General features: G+C 26.0%; 13 protein-coding genes across 13 annotated transcripts, besides 26 other annotated features; 4 read left to right on the top strand and 9 right to left on the bottom strand. All coding sequences in view use genetic code 5, as the record gives it.

Annotated features, from left to right (window-relative positions):
* Positions 1-368: a sequence feature (control region; AT-rich region).
* Positions 327-362: a stem loop (possible origin of lagging strand replication).
* Positions 369-1,170, top strand: an rRNA (s-rRNA).
* Positions 1,171-1,240, top strand: a tRNA (tRNA-Val).
* Positions 1,241-2,534, top strand: an rRNA (l-rRNA).
* Positions 2,535-2,602, top strand: a tRNA (tRNA-Leu).
* Positions 2,603-2,668, top strand: a tRNA (tRNA-Leu).
* On the top strand, positions 2,666-3,601 carry ND1 (NADH dehydrogenase subunit 1). The gene has a single exon. It carries the CDS (start codon positions 2,666-2,668, stop codon positions 3,599-3,601), a length of 936 nt encoding a protein of 311 aa, YP_002808601.1.
* Positions 3,602-3,610: 9 nt separating this feature from the next.
* Positions 3,611-3,679, bottom strand: a tRNA (tRNA-Ser).
* On the bottom strand, positions 3,680-4,808 carry CYTB (cytochrome b). The gene has a single exon. A coding segment is annotated over exon 1 (1,129 nt).
* On the bottom strand, positions 4,808-5,269 carry ND6 (NADH dehydrogenase subunit 6). Its single transcript has one exon. The coding sequence runs from the start codon at positions 5,267-5,269 to the stop codon at positions 4,808-4,810; it is 462 nt and encodes a 153-aa protein (YP_002808599.1).
* Positions 5,270-5,272: 3 nt separating this feature from the next.
* Positions 5,273-5,337, top strand: a tRNA (tRNA-Pro).
* Position 5,338: 1 nt separating this feature from the next.
* Positions 5,339-5,403, bottom strand: a tRNA (tRNA-Thr).
* Positions 5,404-5,405: 2 nt separating this feature from the next.
* ND4L (NADH dehydrogenase subunit 4L) lies at positions 5,406-5,705 on the top strand. The gene has a single exon. It carries the CDS (start codon positions 5,406-5,408, stop codon positions 5,703-5,705), a length of 300 nt encoding a protein of 99 aa, YP_002808598.1.
* ND4 (NADH dehydrogenase subunit 4) lies at positions 5,699-7,036 on the top strand. The gene has a single exon. It carries the CDS (start codon positions 5,699-5,701, stop codon positions 7,034-7,036), a length of 1,338 nt encoding a protein of 445 aa, YP_002808597.1.
* Position 7,037: 1 nt separating this feature from the next.
* Positions 7,038-7,101, top strand: a tRNA (tRNA-His).
* Positions 7,102-8,815, top strand: ND5 (NADH dehydrogenase subunit 5). Its single transcript has one exon. A coding segment is annotated over exon 1 (1,714 nt).
* Positions 8,816-8,879, top strand: a tRNA (tRNA-Phe).
* A 12-nt stretch (positions 8,880-8,891) lies between these two features.
* Positions 8,892-8,955, bottom strand: a tRNA (tRNA-Glu).
* Positions 8,956-9,020, bottom strand: a tRNA (tRNA-Ser).
* Positions 9,021-9,090, bottom strand: a tRNA (tRNA-Asn).
* Positions 9,090-9,151, bottom strand: a tRNA (tRNA-Arg).
* Positions 9,152-9,219, bottom strand: a tRNA (tRNA-Ala).
* A 6-nt stretch (positions 9,220-9,225) lies between these two features.
* ND3 (NADH dehydrogenase subunit 3) lies at positions 9,226-9,570 on the bottom strand. The gene has a single exon. It carries the CDS (start codon positions 9,568-9,570, stop codon positions 9,226-9,228), a length of 345 nt encoding a protein of 114 aa, YP_002808595.1.
* Positions 9,571-9,634, bottom strand: a tRNA (tRNA-Gly).
* Positions 9,635-10,418, bottom strand: COX3 (cytochrome c oxidase subunit III). The gene has a single exon. A coding segment is annotated over exon 1 (784 nt).
* Positions 10,418-11,092, bottom strand: ATP6 (ATP synthase F0 subunit 6). Its single transcript has one exon. The coding sequence runs from the start codon at positions 11,090-11,092 to the stop codon at positions 10,418-10,420; it is 675 nt and encodes a 224-aa protein (YP_002808593.1).
* Positions 11,086-11,241, bottom strand: ATP8 (ATP synthase F0 subunit 8). Its single transcript has one exon. The coding sequence runs from the start codon at positions 11,239-11,241 to the stop codon at positions 11,086-11,088; it is 156 nt and encodes a 51-aa protein (YP_002808592.1).
* Positions 11,242-11,304, bottom strand: a tRNA (tRNA-Asp).
* Positions 11,305-11,374, bottom strand: a tRNA (tRNA-Lys).
* Position 11,375: 1 nt separating this feature from the next.
* Positions 11,376-12,059, bottom strand: COX2 (cytochrome c oxidase subunit II). The gene has a single exon. It carries the CDS (start codon positions 12,057-12,059, stop codon positions 11,376-11,378), a length of 684 nt encoding a protein of 227 aa, YP_002808591.1.
* A 3-nt stretch (positions 12,060-12,062) lies between these two features.
* On the bottom strand, positions 12,063-13,598 carry COX1 (cytochrome c oxidase subunit I). The gene has a single exon. The coding sequence runs from the start codon at positions 13,596-13,598 to the stop codon at positions 12,063-12,065; it is 1,536 nt and encodes a 511-aa protein (YP_002808590.1).
* Positions 13,594-13,657, top strand: a tRNA (tRNA-Tyr).
* Positions 13,658-13,720, top strand: a tRNA (tRNA-Cys).
* A 2-nt stretch (positions 13,721-13,722) lies between these two features.
* Positions 13,723-13,791, bottom strand: a tRNA (tRNA-Trp).
* ND2 (NADH dehydrogenase subunit 2) lies at positions 13,790-14,809 on the bottom strand. The gene has a single exon. It carries the CDS (start codon positions 14,807-14,809, stop codon positions 13,790-13,792), a length of 1,020 nt encoding a protein of 339 aa, YP_002808589.1.
* Positions 14,810-14,878, bottom strand: a tRNA (tRNA-Met).
* Positions 14,877-14,943, top strand: a tRNA (tRNA-Gln).
* Positions 14,942-15,008, bottom strand: a tRNA (tRNA-Ile).

Genomic DNA, 15,008 nt, shown 5'->3' with positions numbered 1-15,008 from the left:
TAAAGATATTTTATTTTATAAATAAATTAATTATTTACATTATTTATTTTGTTTAAGTTATTATCACAATTATAACAAATCGATATTTATTTACAATTATATCTTAAATTTATAATTAAAGAGTATTAAATTATGTCTCCTTAATTACATCTACGGCATATCATTCGCCAAACAAAAAATCTTTAAATTATAAATTTATAAGAGAACTGAATACATGTTCGCACTCATGTATACATCTATTTATTATTTATATAGATGTATTTTTTTACTCGGATATAAATTTATAAATATAAATTTATCTTAAAATAACATAGATGAAAAAATGTTATTTCTACTAAAATTAAAAAAAAGTAGAAATAATAAAAAATTTTCCATGTATTATACTAGAATAATAAAATTTGATTTTAGTTTTTTCTTAGCTATATGAATAATATAATTATACTTAGATTTCTTAATAAATGAAATTAATTTTTTTTTTATTTTATTTGTAGTATTTAATTTTAAATAATTTATTGAAGTAAGATTTAGTAATTTATGATTAGGTTGGTCAAAATTGTGCCAGCTACCGCGGTTAGACAATAAACTTAAGTTAAGTTGTTAGATTTTGGAAATATAGATTTTTTAAAAATTTATTTTATTTAATTGAAAAGGTGAAATTTTTATAATTTAAGATGATGAATTTATTTTATTTTTTTGTAGCTTTAATTTTAAACCAGGATTAGATACCCTGTTATTTTAAGGTGTAAAATGAAATTAGGGTAGTAGTTGTTGTTCATGAAACCTAAAAAATTTGGCGGTGCTTTAAGCTGTTCAGAGGAATCTGCTCTGTAATCGATAGTCCTCGTTTAATTTAACTTTATTTTGTTAATTCAGTTTGTATATCGCCGTCTTAGATAACCTTTTTAGAGAGAAAGTTATCATGAAAAATTAATTTTTTGATGTCAGGTCAAGGTGCAGCTTATAATAAAGGTTGAAGTGGATTACAATTAATTTATTAATATGGATGTTATTTTGAAATAAATAATTAAAAGTGGATTTGAAAGTAATTTTTAATTAGATATGTAAAGTTGAATGTGGCTCTAAAGCATGTACACATCGCCCGTCGCTCTCGCTTTTTAGGTGAGATAAGTCGTAACATAGTAGATGTATTGGAAAATGTATCTAGAAAGGCAGAGTAGGGCTAAAAAGATAGCAACTCATTTACACTGAGGAGGAATTAGTGCAAGTCTAATTATTCTGATTTAGAATTATTTTATTTTTGTAAAATATTTTAAAGATATTTATGTTTAGTAATTTATATTGAAGAATGAAATAAAATAATAGTGAAATAGTACAGTAATGGAAAAGTGAAATAAAATGAAATATTTATTAATTTTTTAGAAAAGATTAAATCTTGTACCTTTTGTATCAGGGGTGAATGATAGAAATTATAAATTTATTATTCCCAAAGAAAAAAGAGTTATTATAAGGTGGGGATTAATGTGGCAAAATTAAGATTAATTTTATAATAGAAGTGAAATGCTATTCGATTTTTTTTATATTTGGTTCTTTAATAAATGAATTTAGTTCAGCTTTTGATAATAAATGTAGTTTTTTTTATTTTTGTTTTTCAGGAAGTGAGTACTAAAGGGATAATCTTTTAGTAAATTTATAATAGTTGAAAATTAAATTATAAGGAGATTTAGAAGTGCTTATTTTATGTAATAATGGATTTTTGGATAGTTTTTAATTTTTAAATTAGTATTAAAGATGTTTTTATAATTATTATTAAATTTTTATAATATTTATATTAGTAGAATGAAGAGAAAATGTATTAGTTTAGAAAATAGTATTGAGAAAATAAGGATAAGAAATTAAATTAAGGAATTCAGCAAAAATTTTTTTCGCCTGTTTATCAAAAACATGGTTTTTTGTTGTGAATAAAAAATCTGATCTGCCCAATGATGAAAAATTAAATGGCCGCGGTATATTGACCGTGCGAAGGTAGCATAATCATTTGCTTTTTAATTGAAGGCTGGAATGAATGGTTGGACGAAAAAAGTCTGTCTTAGTTTTAGTTTTTAAAGTTTACTTTTTAGTGAAAAGGCTAAAATTTTACTAAGGGACGAGAAGACCCTATTAAGCTTTATTTTTGTTATTTTTTATTATATTTTTCATTATAAAAAATAAGAGGAATTTTACTGGGGCGGTAGAGAAAGAAAAAAATCTTTTTTTAGAAGTTAAAACATTTATGTAAATTTTTGATCCATTTTTAATGATAATAAGAAAGAGTTACTATAGGGATAACAGCGTAATTTTTTCGGAGAGTTCATATCGGCGAAGAAGTTTGCGACCTCGATGTTGAATTAAAGAGTCAATAGGGCGAAGAAGTTCTAAATGAGGGTCTGTTCGACCTTTAAATCTTTACATGATTTGAGTTCAGACCGGCGTGAGCCAGGTCGGTTTCTATCTTTAGTAAAAGTTGAAATTATTTTAGTACGAAAGGACCAAATAATTAAAATTTTGTTTGTTTTATTAATGTTAATTTAAAAATAATTAATCTGGCAGATAAGTGTATTAGATTTAGAATCTAACAATGAAGTTTTAGTTCTTCGATTAATAAATTAAAGTGGCAGATTAGTGCAATGGATTTAAGCTTCATTTATAGAAGGATATCTTCTCTTTAATGTTGATAATTAGTTTTATGATTGGATATTTAATTATTTTAATTTGTGTATTAGTAAGAGTGGCTTTTTTAACTTTATTAGAGCGTAAAATTTTGGGATACATTCAAATTCGAAAAGGTCCAAATAAAGTAGGAATAATTGGGATTCTTCAACCATTTTCTGATGCTATTAAACTATTTAGAAAGGAGCAAAGTTTACCTTATTTATCAAATTTTTTAATATATTTTTTTAGACCGGTTTTTAGATTAGGTTTGGCGTTGTGTTTTTGAATAGTTTTTCCTATTTTTTTTAATTTAATTGATTTTGAGTTAGGTCTTTTATTTTTTTTATGCGTGTCTAGATTAAGAGTTTATACTTTAATAGGAGCGGGATGATCTTCTAATTCAAAATATGCAATATTAGGGGCTTATCGTGCGGTTGCTCAAACTATTTCTTATGAAGTTAGTTTGGCTTTAATTTTATTAACTTGTGTTGTAATAGTTGAAAGATATGATTTAGTAAGGTTGAGAGAGAATCAAGAAAATTGATGATTAGTATGGGGATTTTTCCCTTTATTTTTGGTTTGATTTTCTTCTTGTTTAGCTGAAACTAATCGATCTCCTTTTGATTTTGCGGAAGGAGAATCCGAATTAGTGTCAGGATTTAATGTGGAATATAGAAGAGGAGGATTTGCTTTAATTTTTATAGCGGAATATGGAAATATTATATTTATAAGATTAATTAGAGTATTTTTGTTTTTTGGGGGAATAATAAGTGGATTAGTGGTAAAAATTATATGCTTAAGAATATTGTTTTTATGAATTCGAGGAACTTTCCCTCGATTTCGATATGATAAATTAATGAGATTGGCATGAAGGATTTATTTACCATTAGCATTAAATTATTTATTATTTTCTTTTGGGGTTTGTTATGGTTTTGTTATTATATGCATATAATTTAGAAATAGACTATTAGAAGGTTTAAATTCTTTTTTTTGTTTTCAAAACAAAAGCTTATTTTATAGCTAAATAGTCATAAAGTGTCTCAAAGTTTTTGGAATAAAGGGTTAATGAAAAAGTATAAGAAATATAAAAAGGTTAGGATTTGGCCTATATTTTCGTAAGGTTCTTCAACAGGGCGTGCACCGATTCATGTAAGAAGAATAAATACAATAAAGAAAATTCAGAATACGAATTGATTAATGGGATAAAATTGAAAACTTCGAAATTTTGATTTATTTGTTAATGGAATAATAAATAAAATTAAAATAGATGAAATTAAAGCAATTACTCCCCCTAGCTTATTAGGGATTGATCGTAAAATTGCATAGGCAAATAAGAAATATCATTCTGGTTGAATGTGAATTGGGGTTACTAATGGATTAGCATTAGAAAAATTTTCAGGATCGCTTAAGAAATAAGGATTAGATAAAAGGAATATTGAAAATATTATTAATATAACTAAAAATCCAAAAATATCTTTGGATGAAAAATATGGATGAAATGGAATTTTGTCTAAATTTCTATTAATTCCTAAAGGATTATTAGAGCCGAGTTGATGAAGAAATAAAAGATGTAATATTAATATTATTAGGAGAATGAATGGGAGTAGAAAATGTAAAGTGAAAAATCGTGTTAAGGTAGCATTATTGACAGAAAATCCTCCTCATAGTCATTGGACTAATGTTTGACCAATATATGGAATAGCTGAAACTAAATTAGTAATTACTGTGGCTCCTCAGAATGATATTTGACCTCAGGGGAGAACATAACCAAGGAAAGCTGTTGCTATAGATAAAAGAAAAATAATAATTCCAGAGTTTCAGGTTATTTTATTTATAAATGAACCATAATAGATTCCTCGACCAATGTGAATATAAATACAAATGAAAAAGAATGATGCTCCATTAGCATGAATAGTTCGAAATAATCATCCATAATTAACATCTCGGCAGATATGAGAAATTCTTGAGAAAGCTAAGGAAATATCAGATGAATAATGTATTGATAAGAAGATTCCTGTTATGATTTGAATAAGTAAACAAAGTCCTAAGAGAGATCCAAAATTTCATAAGTATGAAATATTTGAAGGAGAGGGAAGATCAATAAGGGATGAATTAATAATTTTAAATAAAGGGTGAATTTTTCGAATTGGAGTTGTCATTAGGTTAGTTGAATTGGACCTTGCGAAATTTTTGAAATTTTAACTACTGCGATTAAAGTAATTAGTAAAAAAGATACTAATAAAATAGTGGTTAATAATGATAATGATGAGAATATGTTTGTAATGGAAAGTTTAAATATAGTGGATTTATAATGAAATATGTAGTTATATGATGAAAGAACTAATGGAAATGATCTTGTTATTAAAATTATTGTAATTAAAGATAATTTGAATGGTTCGTTTGGAGCGAGACTTGTAATGTAAATAAAAACTACTAATATTCCTCCTAATATAATTAGGAAAAGGATATATGAAAATCATGAGATTTTTATAAAGAGTGTTGTTAATAATCTAGATAAAATTGTTAGAATAATTAGATTTAGGATTATTATAATGGGATGAGAAGTAATAAAAAATGTGAAAGATAAATTTAATATTAGTGTAATGATAATTTTTGTGATTTTCAGAAAATAGTTTAAGATGAAAATATTGATTTTGGGGATCAGTGATAGAAATTTTCTTTTTTTGAATGTTTTAGAGGAAAATTACCTTTTTTCGATTTACAAGACCGAGGTTTTATCTAAACTACTAAAACTAATGATAGAGAGCTTTAATATAATAATATTAGGAATAATTGTTTTTTTTTTTGGATTTTTAAGATTTTTAATGAATCGTAAACATTTATTATCTATACTATTAAGATTGGAATTAATAATATTAGGGAGATTTTTGATATTGGTTTTTTTAGTTAGAGGGAGATTAGGAGAGGAGAGATTTTTATTATATTTTTTAACTATAGTAGTGTGCGAGAGAAGACTAGGTTTAAGAATTCTTGTTTTAATTGTGCGGTCACATGGGAATGATTATTTTTTTAATATAAAGTTATTAGAATGTTAGGTATGTTTATATGTATATGTATATTGAGATTATGTACAATGATTTTTTCCTGAGAAGTAGTTCAATGTGGATTATTTTTTTTAAGTTTTTTGAGAATTTTTTTTATTTATTGTTTTAGAAGATTTAGATGTTTATCTGTAATAATAGGTGGTGATTTGTTAAGATTTTCGTTAATTAGATTATCTTGTTGAATTTGTTCTTTAATGTTGTTAGCTAGATATAAAATTTATATAAATAATTTTGATAGGGAAAAGTTTTCTTTTTTGGTGATTTTAATTTTAATTTTTTTGTTTTTAAGTTTTGGTTGTTTAGATTTATTAATATTTTATGTTTTTTTTGAATGTGTATTAGTTCCTACTTTTTTATTAATTATTGGTTGAGGTGGACAACCTGAACGTCTTCAAGCTGGGATTTATATATTTTTTTATACTTTATGTGCTTCTCTACCTTTATTAGTAGGAATTTTAAACTTATATGGAAAAAGGGGAAGTATAGTATATTATGTTTTAATATTAAATGGAAGAGAAATAGAAATAATTTGATTTTTTATTTTTATTATTGCTTTTTTAGTAAAATTACCAGTGTTTTTGTTACATTTATGACTCCCTAAAGCTCATGTGGAGGCTCCTATTGCGGGGTCAATAATTTTAGCGGGAATTTTATTAAAATTAGGAGGTTATGGATTATTTCGTGTTTTGTTTTTATTTCAAAATTTTGTAATTTATAGTGGGGGATTTTTATTAAGAGTGGGTTTAATAGGAGGATTATTTACTAGATTTATTTGTTTACGTCAGGTTGATTTAAAATCTTTAATTGCTTATTCTTCTGTTGGGCATATAGGAATAGTAATAGGAGGAATTATTACTTTAAATAGATGAGGTTGTAGAGGAGCACTTTTATTAATAATTGCTCATGGTTTATGTTCTTCTGCTTTGTTTTGTTTAGCAAATTTAGTTTATGAACGTTTTTATTCTCGTAGATTAATAGTTTTAAAAGGATTAATAAGAATTTTTCCTATATTGGCTATATGATGGTTTTTATTTTGTGTGTTTAATATAGCGGCACCTCCTTCAATAAATTTATTTGGTGAAATTTTTTTAATAATAAGAATAATTAGATGAAGACGATGAACTATAATTTGCTTAATTTTATTATCTTTTTTTTCTGCTTGTTACTCTTTATTTATATTTTCATCTACTCAACATGGTAAGAGATGAATAATATTTCCTTTTAATGAAATTAAGGTTCGAGAGTATATTCTTTTATTATTACATTTTGTGCCATTAAATTTTTTAGTGTTCAATCTTGATTTATGATCATATTGATTTTAAAACTTAAGTAGTTTAGAAAGAATATTAGGTTGTGGTCCTAAAGGAATACAATAGTATCTTAAGTCTTGATTTGATCTATTTTTAAAGTGTGAGCTTTTGTTTTATTATTAATTTTTATTTTATTTTTTTTATTATCTTTGTTTTTTTTATTAACTGATTTTGGATTATTTTTTGAGTATTATTTATTTTCAATAAATGGTTGTCCTGTTGAATTTATAATAGTTTTTGATTGGGTATCATTAATGTTTTTATCATTTGTTATATTAATTTCTTCTAGAGTAATTTTTTATAGAGAAGAATATATAATGGGGGATAAAAATTTATATCGATTTTGTTATCTTGTTTTATTATTTGTGTTATCAATGGGTTTATTAATTTTAAGACCTAATTTAATTTCAATTTTATTAGGATGAGATGGTTTAGGATTAGTTTCTTATTGTTTAGTAATTTATTATCAAAATAATCGGTCTTTAAATGCTGGTATAATTACAGTGTTATCAAATCGTTTAGGGGATATTGGAATTTTAATTGGAATTGTATGATTATTCAATTTTGGAAATTGAAATTATTTTTCTTTTATAATATTTCCAGTATTAGGAATTGAGTTTTATTGAATTGGAGGTTGTGTAATTTTAGCAGGAATAACAAAGAGAGCTCAAATTCCTTTTTCTGCTTGACTACCAGCTGCTATAGCAGCTCCTACTCCTGTTTCTGCTTTAGTTCATTCATCTACTTTGGTTACTGCTGGTGTATATTTATTAATTCGTTTTAATCAGTATTTTGGGGTTGGAATTTTTTCATATTTTTTAATATTTATTTCTTGTTTAACAATGTTTATATCTGGGTTAGGAGCTAATTATGAAATGGATATAAGGAAAATTATTGCTTTATCAACATTAAGTCAATTAGGAGTTATAATAATATCTATTTCTTTTGGTTGTTGAAAATTAGCTTATTTTCATATATTAACTCATGCGCTATTTAAAGCTCTTCTTTTTTTATGTGCAGGATCTTTTATTCATGGAATAAGAAGAAGACAGGATTTACGTTTTATAGGAAGAATAGTGGTATATAGACCAGTAGTTAGATCATGTTTTAATGTAGCAAATTTATCTTTATGTGGAATTCCTTTTTTGTCAGGTTTTTATTCAAAGGATTTAATTTTAGAAAGTGTATTTTATTGTAATTTTAATTTTTTTATTCTTGTATTTTTTTTAATTTCTATTGGGTTAACTGCTTGTTATACTTTTCGATTGTCTTATTATGTAATGGGTCGTAATTTTTCCCCTCCTTTTAGAAATTTTTGTGAGGGGAAAATTATTAGAAAATCTATTATTTTTTTATCTTTTTGGGCTATCATTATAGGATCAGCTTTAATATGAATATTATTTCCTATTCCTTGTTTTGTTTTTATTTCTTTTTATTATAGGATTATAGGGGTTATTTGTGTAATATTAGGTTTGTGATTAGGAATGGTAATTTGAAATTTAAGAGATATTTTTAATATATATGTTGGGGGAAAAATAAAACATTTTTTTGGGGGAATATGATTTTTACCTTGATTATCTTCTAATCCAATATTATGAAGATTAGGAATTTTTGAAAATTATGTTAAAAGTGATTTGAGATGAGGAGAATTTATAGGTCCTCAAGGTATATTTAGTGTAATGAGGGAATCAAGAAAAATTTTCCAATGATTTCAAGATAATAATTTAAAAATATATTTATTATCGTTGGTTATTTGAGTTATTATTTTCTCTTTGTTGGTTTTAATAAATTATTCTTATAGCTTATAGAGAGTATTGCATTGAAGATGCTATGGAGATAAAAAAAATCTAAGAATATTTTTAAAAAATATTTCTAGGGAATTTCCCATTTTAATAATGAAAATATTAAGTGTTAATTTACACCATAGAAATAGAAATATAACGGAATTAAACCGCTTTAAAAGAGTTAGCAGCTCTTTTTAGTTCAGACATATTTCTTTAATAGGAATAAGAAGTATTCAGTTGTCTCATTAACAGTGAGATGCCTCTAATTTTGGCTTCTATTAAAAATAGAGGTAATAAACCAAATTTCAGGTCGAAACTGAATGCAATATTTCGCTTTCTATTTTAGGTAAGATTGGTTAGGCCAATAATTTCTAAATGCAAATTAGATTTTATATTTTTAAATACTTACCTTAAAAATTAATTTGCCCACTCTAAAGCTCCTTCATTTCATTCATGAAATAAACCAATTAGAAGAATAATTATGAATAAGGAGAAGGTAAAAATAGAAAATTTGGTTAATAAAATGAAAGGAATAGGAAGAAGAAGAGCAATTTCAACATCAAAAATTAGGAAAATGATTGAAATTAAAAAAAATCGAAGAGAAAAAGGAATTCGAGAAGAAGAGAAAGGATTAAAACCACATTCAAATGGGGATAATTTTTCTTTGTCTAATATTGTTTTTTTTGAAATTGTTATTGAAATTAAACTGAGAATAAATCTTAAGAAAAGAGAGAAAAGACATATAAGTAAAGTAATTTTAATTATCTTTTTTAATTTTATTAAACTTTTTAGTTGGAAGCTAAATGTACTATTATACTAAAAAGATAAGAGCCTCATCAGTAAATTGAAATGAAAAGGAAAAGTCAAACTACATCAACAAAATGTCAATATCAAGCGGCGGCTTCAAATCCAAAATGATGATTTGGTGAAAAATGAAAACTTAAAAGTCGAAATAAACAAATGAATAAGAAGGAGGTTCCAATAATTACGTGAAGACCATGAAATCCTGTAGCTACGAAAAATGTTGTTCCGTAGGCTGAGTCGGAAATAGAAAATGGAGCTTCTCAGTATTCCCATGCTTGGAGAGAAGTAAAATAAATTCCTAAAATAACTGTTAAAAATAAGGCTTGAACTGATTGTATATAATTATTTTCTATAATTCTATGATGAGCTCAGGTAATAGTAACTCCTGATGAAAGTAAAATTGCGGTATTAAGTAAAGGAATTTGAAAAGGATTAAAAGGATAAATTCCTGTTGGTGGTCATGATGAACCTAATTCAATTCTTGGGGAAAGGCTTCTATGAAAAAAAGCTCAGAAAAATGAAACGAAAAATAAAATTTCTGAGATAATGAATAAAATTATACCTCAACGCAGACCTAAAATAACTTTAGAAGTATGATTTCCTTGATAGGTAGCTTCTCGAATAATATCTCGTCATCATTGAATTATAGTTATTAATATAATAGTGAATCCTAAAATTAATAATGTTGGATTTATTATATGAAATCATTTGATTAAACCTGTTGTTAAGGTTAAAGCTCTTAAAGCTCCTGTTAATGGTCAGGGACTTTGATCAACTATATGAAATGGATGAGTGTGATTTATCATTAGTGAATTTCTGTTGAGTATAAAGATGTTAGAACTACAAATACGTAGGCTTGAATAAATGCTACTGCTATTTCGAGTAATAGTAATGTGATTTGAGCTATAGAAATAGAGATAATTGGAAAAATGTTAGATATAACTGCTCTATTTCTTAAAAGTGTTATTAGTAGATGGCCAGCAATTATATTAGCGGCTAATCGAATTGATAAAGTAATTGGACGAATTAAATTTCTAATGGTTTCGATACATACTATAAATACTATAAGAGTTGATGGAGTTCCTTGGGGAACTAAATGTGAGAATATATGATTTGTATTATTTAATCAACCAAAAATTATAATTGTTATTCAAGCTGGAAAAGCTAATGATAAAGTTATTATAATATGACTAGTGGATGTAAAAATATAAGGTATTAATCCTATAAAATTGTTTATTAAAATAAATCAAAATAAGGAAATTAGTATAAAAGTTATTCCTGGTTTTTTTGAAGTGGATAATAAAATAGAAAATTCTTTATTTAAGATTAAAAATATTTTTGAAATTAATATTTGATAACGGGATGGAATTATTCAATATATACAAGGAGTGAACAAAATAAATAAAATGGTTCTTAATCAATTAAGGGACAAAGAATTAGAGGTAGAAGGATCAAAAATGGAAAATAAATTTGTTATCATTTTCATAGAGTTTTATTAATGTTTGATAATAAAAAAAGTTTTTTAGGGGGTAAAAAAGAGTTTCAAAATAAAATTATTATTGAAATTAAAAGTGAAAAACTAAAAAAAATTGTTATAAACATTCAATTAAGTGGAGCTATTTGTGGAATTAAAAGATGCCATATTGGCAATTTTAGCTTGACATGCTAATGTTAATATTTAACTAATCTTTTCACTAAGAGTAAGCGATTATTACTATAGTTTGGTTTAAGAGACCATTACTTTCTTTTCAGTCACTTAGTGATTATAAAATTGAGTTTATTCATTTAATAAAGGTATTAGTGTTAACACTTTCAATAACAATAGGTATAAATCTATGATTAGCACCACAGATTTCTGAGCATTGACCAAAAAAGAGGCCTGGACGATTGATTATGGTAGATGCTTGATTAAGGCGCCCTGGAATTGCATCAATTTTTATTCCTAAAGCTGGGATTGTTCATGCATGGATTACATCAGCTGCTGTGATTATAATTCGAATTTGTGTATTCATAGGTAAAATAGTGCGATTATCAACATCAAGAAGACGAAATGAAGAAGGATCTGTTATTAAGTTAGGAATTATATAAGAGTCAAATTCAATTGAAGTAAAATCTGAATATTCATAAGATCAGTATCATTGATGACCAATTGTTTTTATAGTTAAGGTTGGATTATTAATTTCATCTATTAAATAAAGGAGACGAAGTGAAGGAAGGGCAATGAAAATTAATATTAATGCTGGAATGATGGTTCAAAAGGTTTCAATTTCTTGACCTTCTAGAAGGACTCGATTAGTAAATGAGTTATATATAATATTTATTATTATGTAACCTACTAAAGTTGTAATAAGAGTTAGGATAATTATAGAATGATCATGAAAGAAAATTATTTGTTCTATAGTTGGTGAAGCTCTATCTTGAAATAAAAGGTGAGATCAGGTTGCCATTGGTTATTTAATTAATAATGTTAATTGATTATATGTATGATCTGCTGGTGGAATATTGTGATGTCATTCTGCTGATGAGGGAAGATGGTCAGAGAAGATAATTGGTCGTTTTCTGGTTATAGATTCTCATATAATGAAAATAAATCCTATAACAGCAATAAATGATAGAAGAGAACCTAAGGAAGAAATAATATTTCAGGTTGTAAAGGCGTCTGGATAGTCTGAATATCGTCGTGGTATTCCTCTTAAACCTAAAAAGTGTTGAGGGAAAAAAGTGGTATTTACTCCAATAAATATAATTAGGAAATGAATTTTTAGTCATTTTGGATTTATAGAAGTTCCAAAAAAGAGTGGAAATCAATGGGTAACTCCTGCTAAAATTGCAAATACTGCTCCTATTGATAAAACGTAATGAAAATGTGCTACAACGTAATATGTGTCATGAAGAATAATGTCAATGGAAGAGTTTGCTAGGACAACACCTGTTAATCCTCCAATAGTAAATAGAAATACAAATCCTAAGGCTCATAATAAAGGAGGTTCATAAGAGATTTGAGAGCCATGTAAAGTAGCTAGTCATCTAAAAATTTTAATACCGGTTGGAACAGCGATAATTATAGTAGCTGCAGTAAAGTAAGCTCGTGTATCAACATCTATGCCTACTGTAAATATATGATGAGCTCAAACTATAAATCCTAAAATTCCAATGGCTAATATAGCGTAAATTATTCCTAGAGTTCCAAAAGGTTCTTTTTTTCCTGTTTGGTGGCTAATAATATGAGAAATTATTCCAAATCCTGGGAGAATTAAAATATAAACTTCAGGGTGGCCAAAGAATCAAAATAAATGTTGATATAAAACTGGATCACCACCTCCTGCGGGATCGAAGAAGGATGTATTAAAGTTTCGATCTGTTAAGAGTATTGTAATTGCTCCTGCTAAAACAGGTAAGGAAAGAAGAAGAAGAATAGCTGTAATTTTAACAGATCATACAAATAAAGGTATACGTTCTAGAACTATTCCTGATGTTCGTATATTAATGATTGTTGTAATGAAATTAATAGCTCCCAAAATTGAGGAGATTCCTGCTAAATGTAAAGAGAAAATTGTTAAATCAACTGATCTTCCTGCATGAGCAATATTTGAGGCTAAAGGAGGATAAACTGTTCATCCTGTTCCTGCCCCTCTTTCTACTGCAGCTGAACTAAGAAGAAGAAGAAAAGATGGAGGAAGTAATCAAAATCTTATATTATTTAAACGAGGGAAAGCTATATCTGGAGCTCCTAATATTAATGGGGTTAGTCAGTTACCAAAACCTCCAATTATTACTGGTATTACTATAAAAAAAATTATAACAAATGCGTGGGCTGTTACAATTACATTATAAATTTGATCATCTCCAATTAGTGAGCCTGGTTGGCCAAGTTCAGCTCGAATTAAAATTCTGAGGGCAGTTCCAACTATAGCAGCTCAGATACCAAAAATTAAATATATTGTCCCAATGTCTTTGTGATTTGTTGAGTAAAATCATCGCGGTAAAGTGGCTGAAAATAGGCGGTAGATTGTAAATCTATATATAGAAAATATTCTCTTTATCAGACTTTATAGTTTATAAAAATTTTAAATTGCAAATTTAAAGATATACTTATAGTATTGAAGTTTATAAGATATAAAAGGTTTAACTTTTTTTTGTAACTTTGAAGGTTACTAGTTTATGATAACTTAAAATCTTATAATATTGAAAATGAAATTGATATTAAAATTAATCCGAAAAGAGAGATTATTGATATAATTGAATGAGTTAAAGGAACAGATTTTTTTATTTTTATTCATTTATTATTATTATTATATATTAGAATTGATGAATATGAAATTCGAGTATAAAAATATAAGTTGATAAGGGTAGATAAAATAAGAATGGAGATTATAAATATTATATTATTTTGGATTAATTGAGTAATAATTAGTCATTTTGGCAAAAAACCAAAGAAAGGTGGTAAACCCCCTAAAGAAAGAAAATTAGTAATAATGAATATATTAAAATTTTTATTTTGATTTGTAAAAATTTGATTAATATGAAATATATTTAAAAAAAGGAAATTATAAATAATAGAAAAAATTAAAATAGAATAGATTAGTAAGTATAAAATTCATAATGTTTTTGAAAAAAGTATAGAAGCTAGGATTCATGCTATATGGGAAATTGATGAAAAGGCTATAATTTTTCGTAATGATGTTTGATTAAGTCCTCCAATAGAACCTCTAATTGCAGATATATAAATAATTATTAAAATTATGAAGGATTTTTGGTTAATAAGTGAAATTATAGATAAAGGAGCAATTTTTTGTCAGGTTATTAAAATAAAACAATTAAATCATGATAACCCTTCTGAGACTGTTGGAAGCCATATATGAAAAGGAGAGGCTCCTAATTTAACTCTTAATGATAAAAGTATAATTGATGAGATTATTCATGGAGTTATTGAAATAGATTGAATAATAGAAAAGAAAGAAGATGATAAAAGAAAAGAAAATAAAAAGATTGAGGAAGCAATTGATTGAATAAAAAAGTATTTTATTGAAGCTTCTGAACAACGTTTATTAGAATGAGAAGAAATTAAAGGAATAAATCCTATTAAATTAATTTCTATCCCAATTCAAGCTATGAATCAAGAGGATGATCTTATTGTAATAAAGGATCCTAAAAGTATAACTAAGAAGAATAAATTATTTGTATAGGAAATTATAATTAAAAAAGAGAAGATTATGACTTCTATCAATGGGTTATGAGCCCAATAGCTTATTTAGCTTACTTTTTAATTTTTAGTGTAAAGGCACATTGAATTTTGATTTCAAAAGGGATGGATCAGACCATTAAAATTAGGTAAAGGTAATATAAAATTACTTAATTTATTCTATCAAAATAATCCTTTAATCAGGCACTTTACC

The sequence above is a fragment of the mitochondrial genome of Tachypleus tridentatus, assembly GCF_004210375.1.
Source record: "Tachypleus tridentatus mitochondrion, complete genome".
NCBI lineage: Eukaryota > Metazoa > Arthropoda > Merostomata > Xiphosura > Limulidae > Tachypleus > Tachypleus tridentatus.
This window is presented reverse-complemented; position numbering and strand designations above follow the sequence as displayed.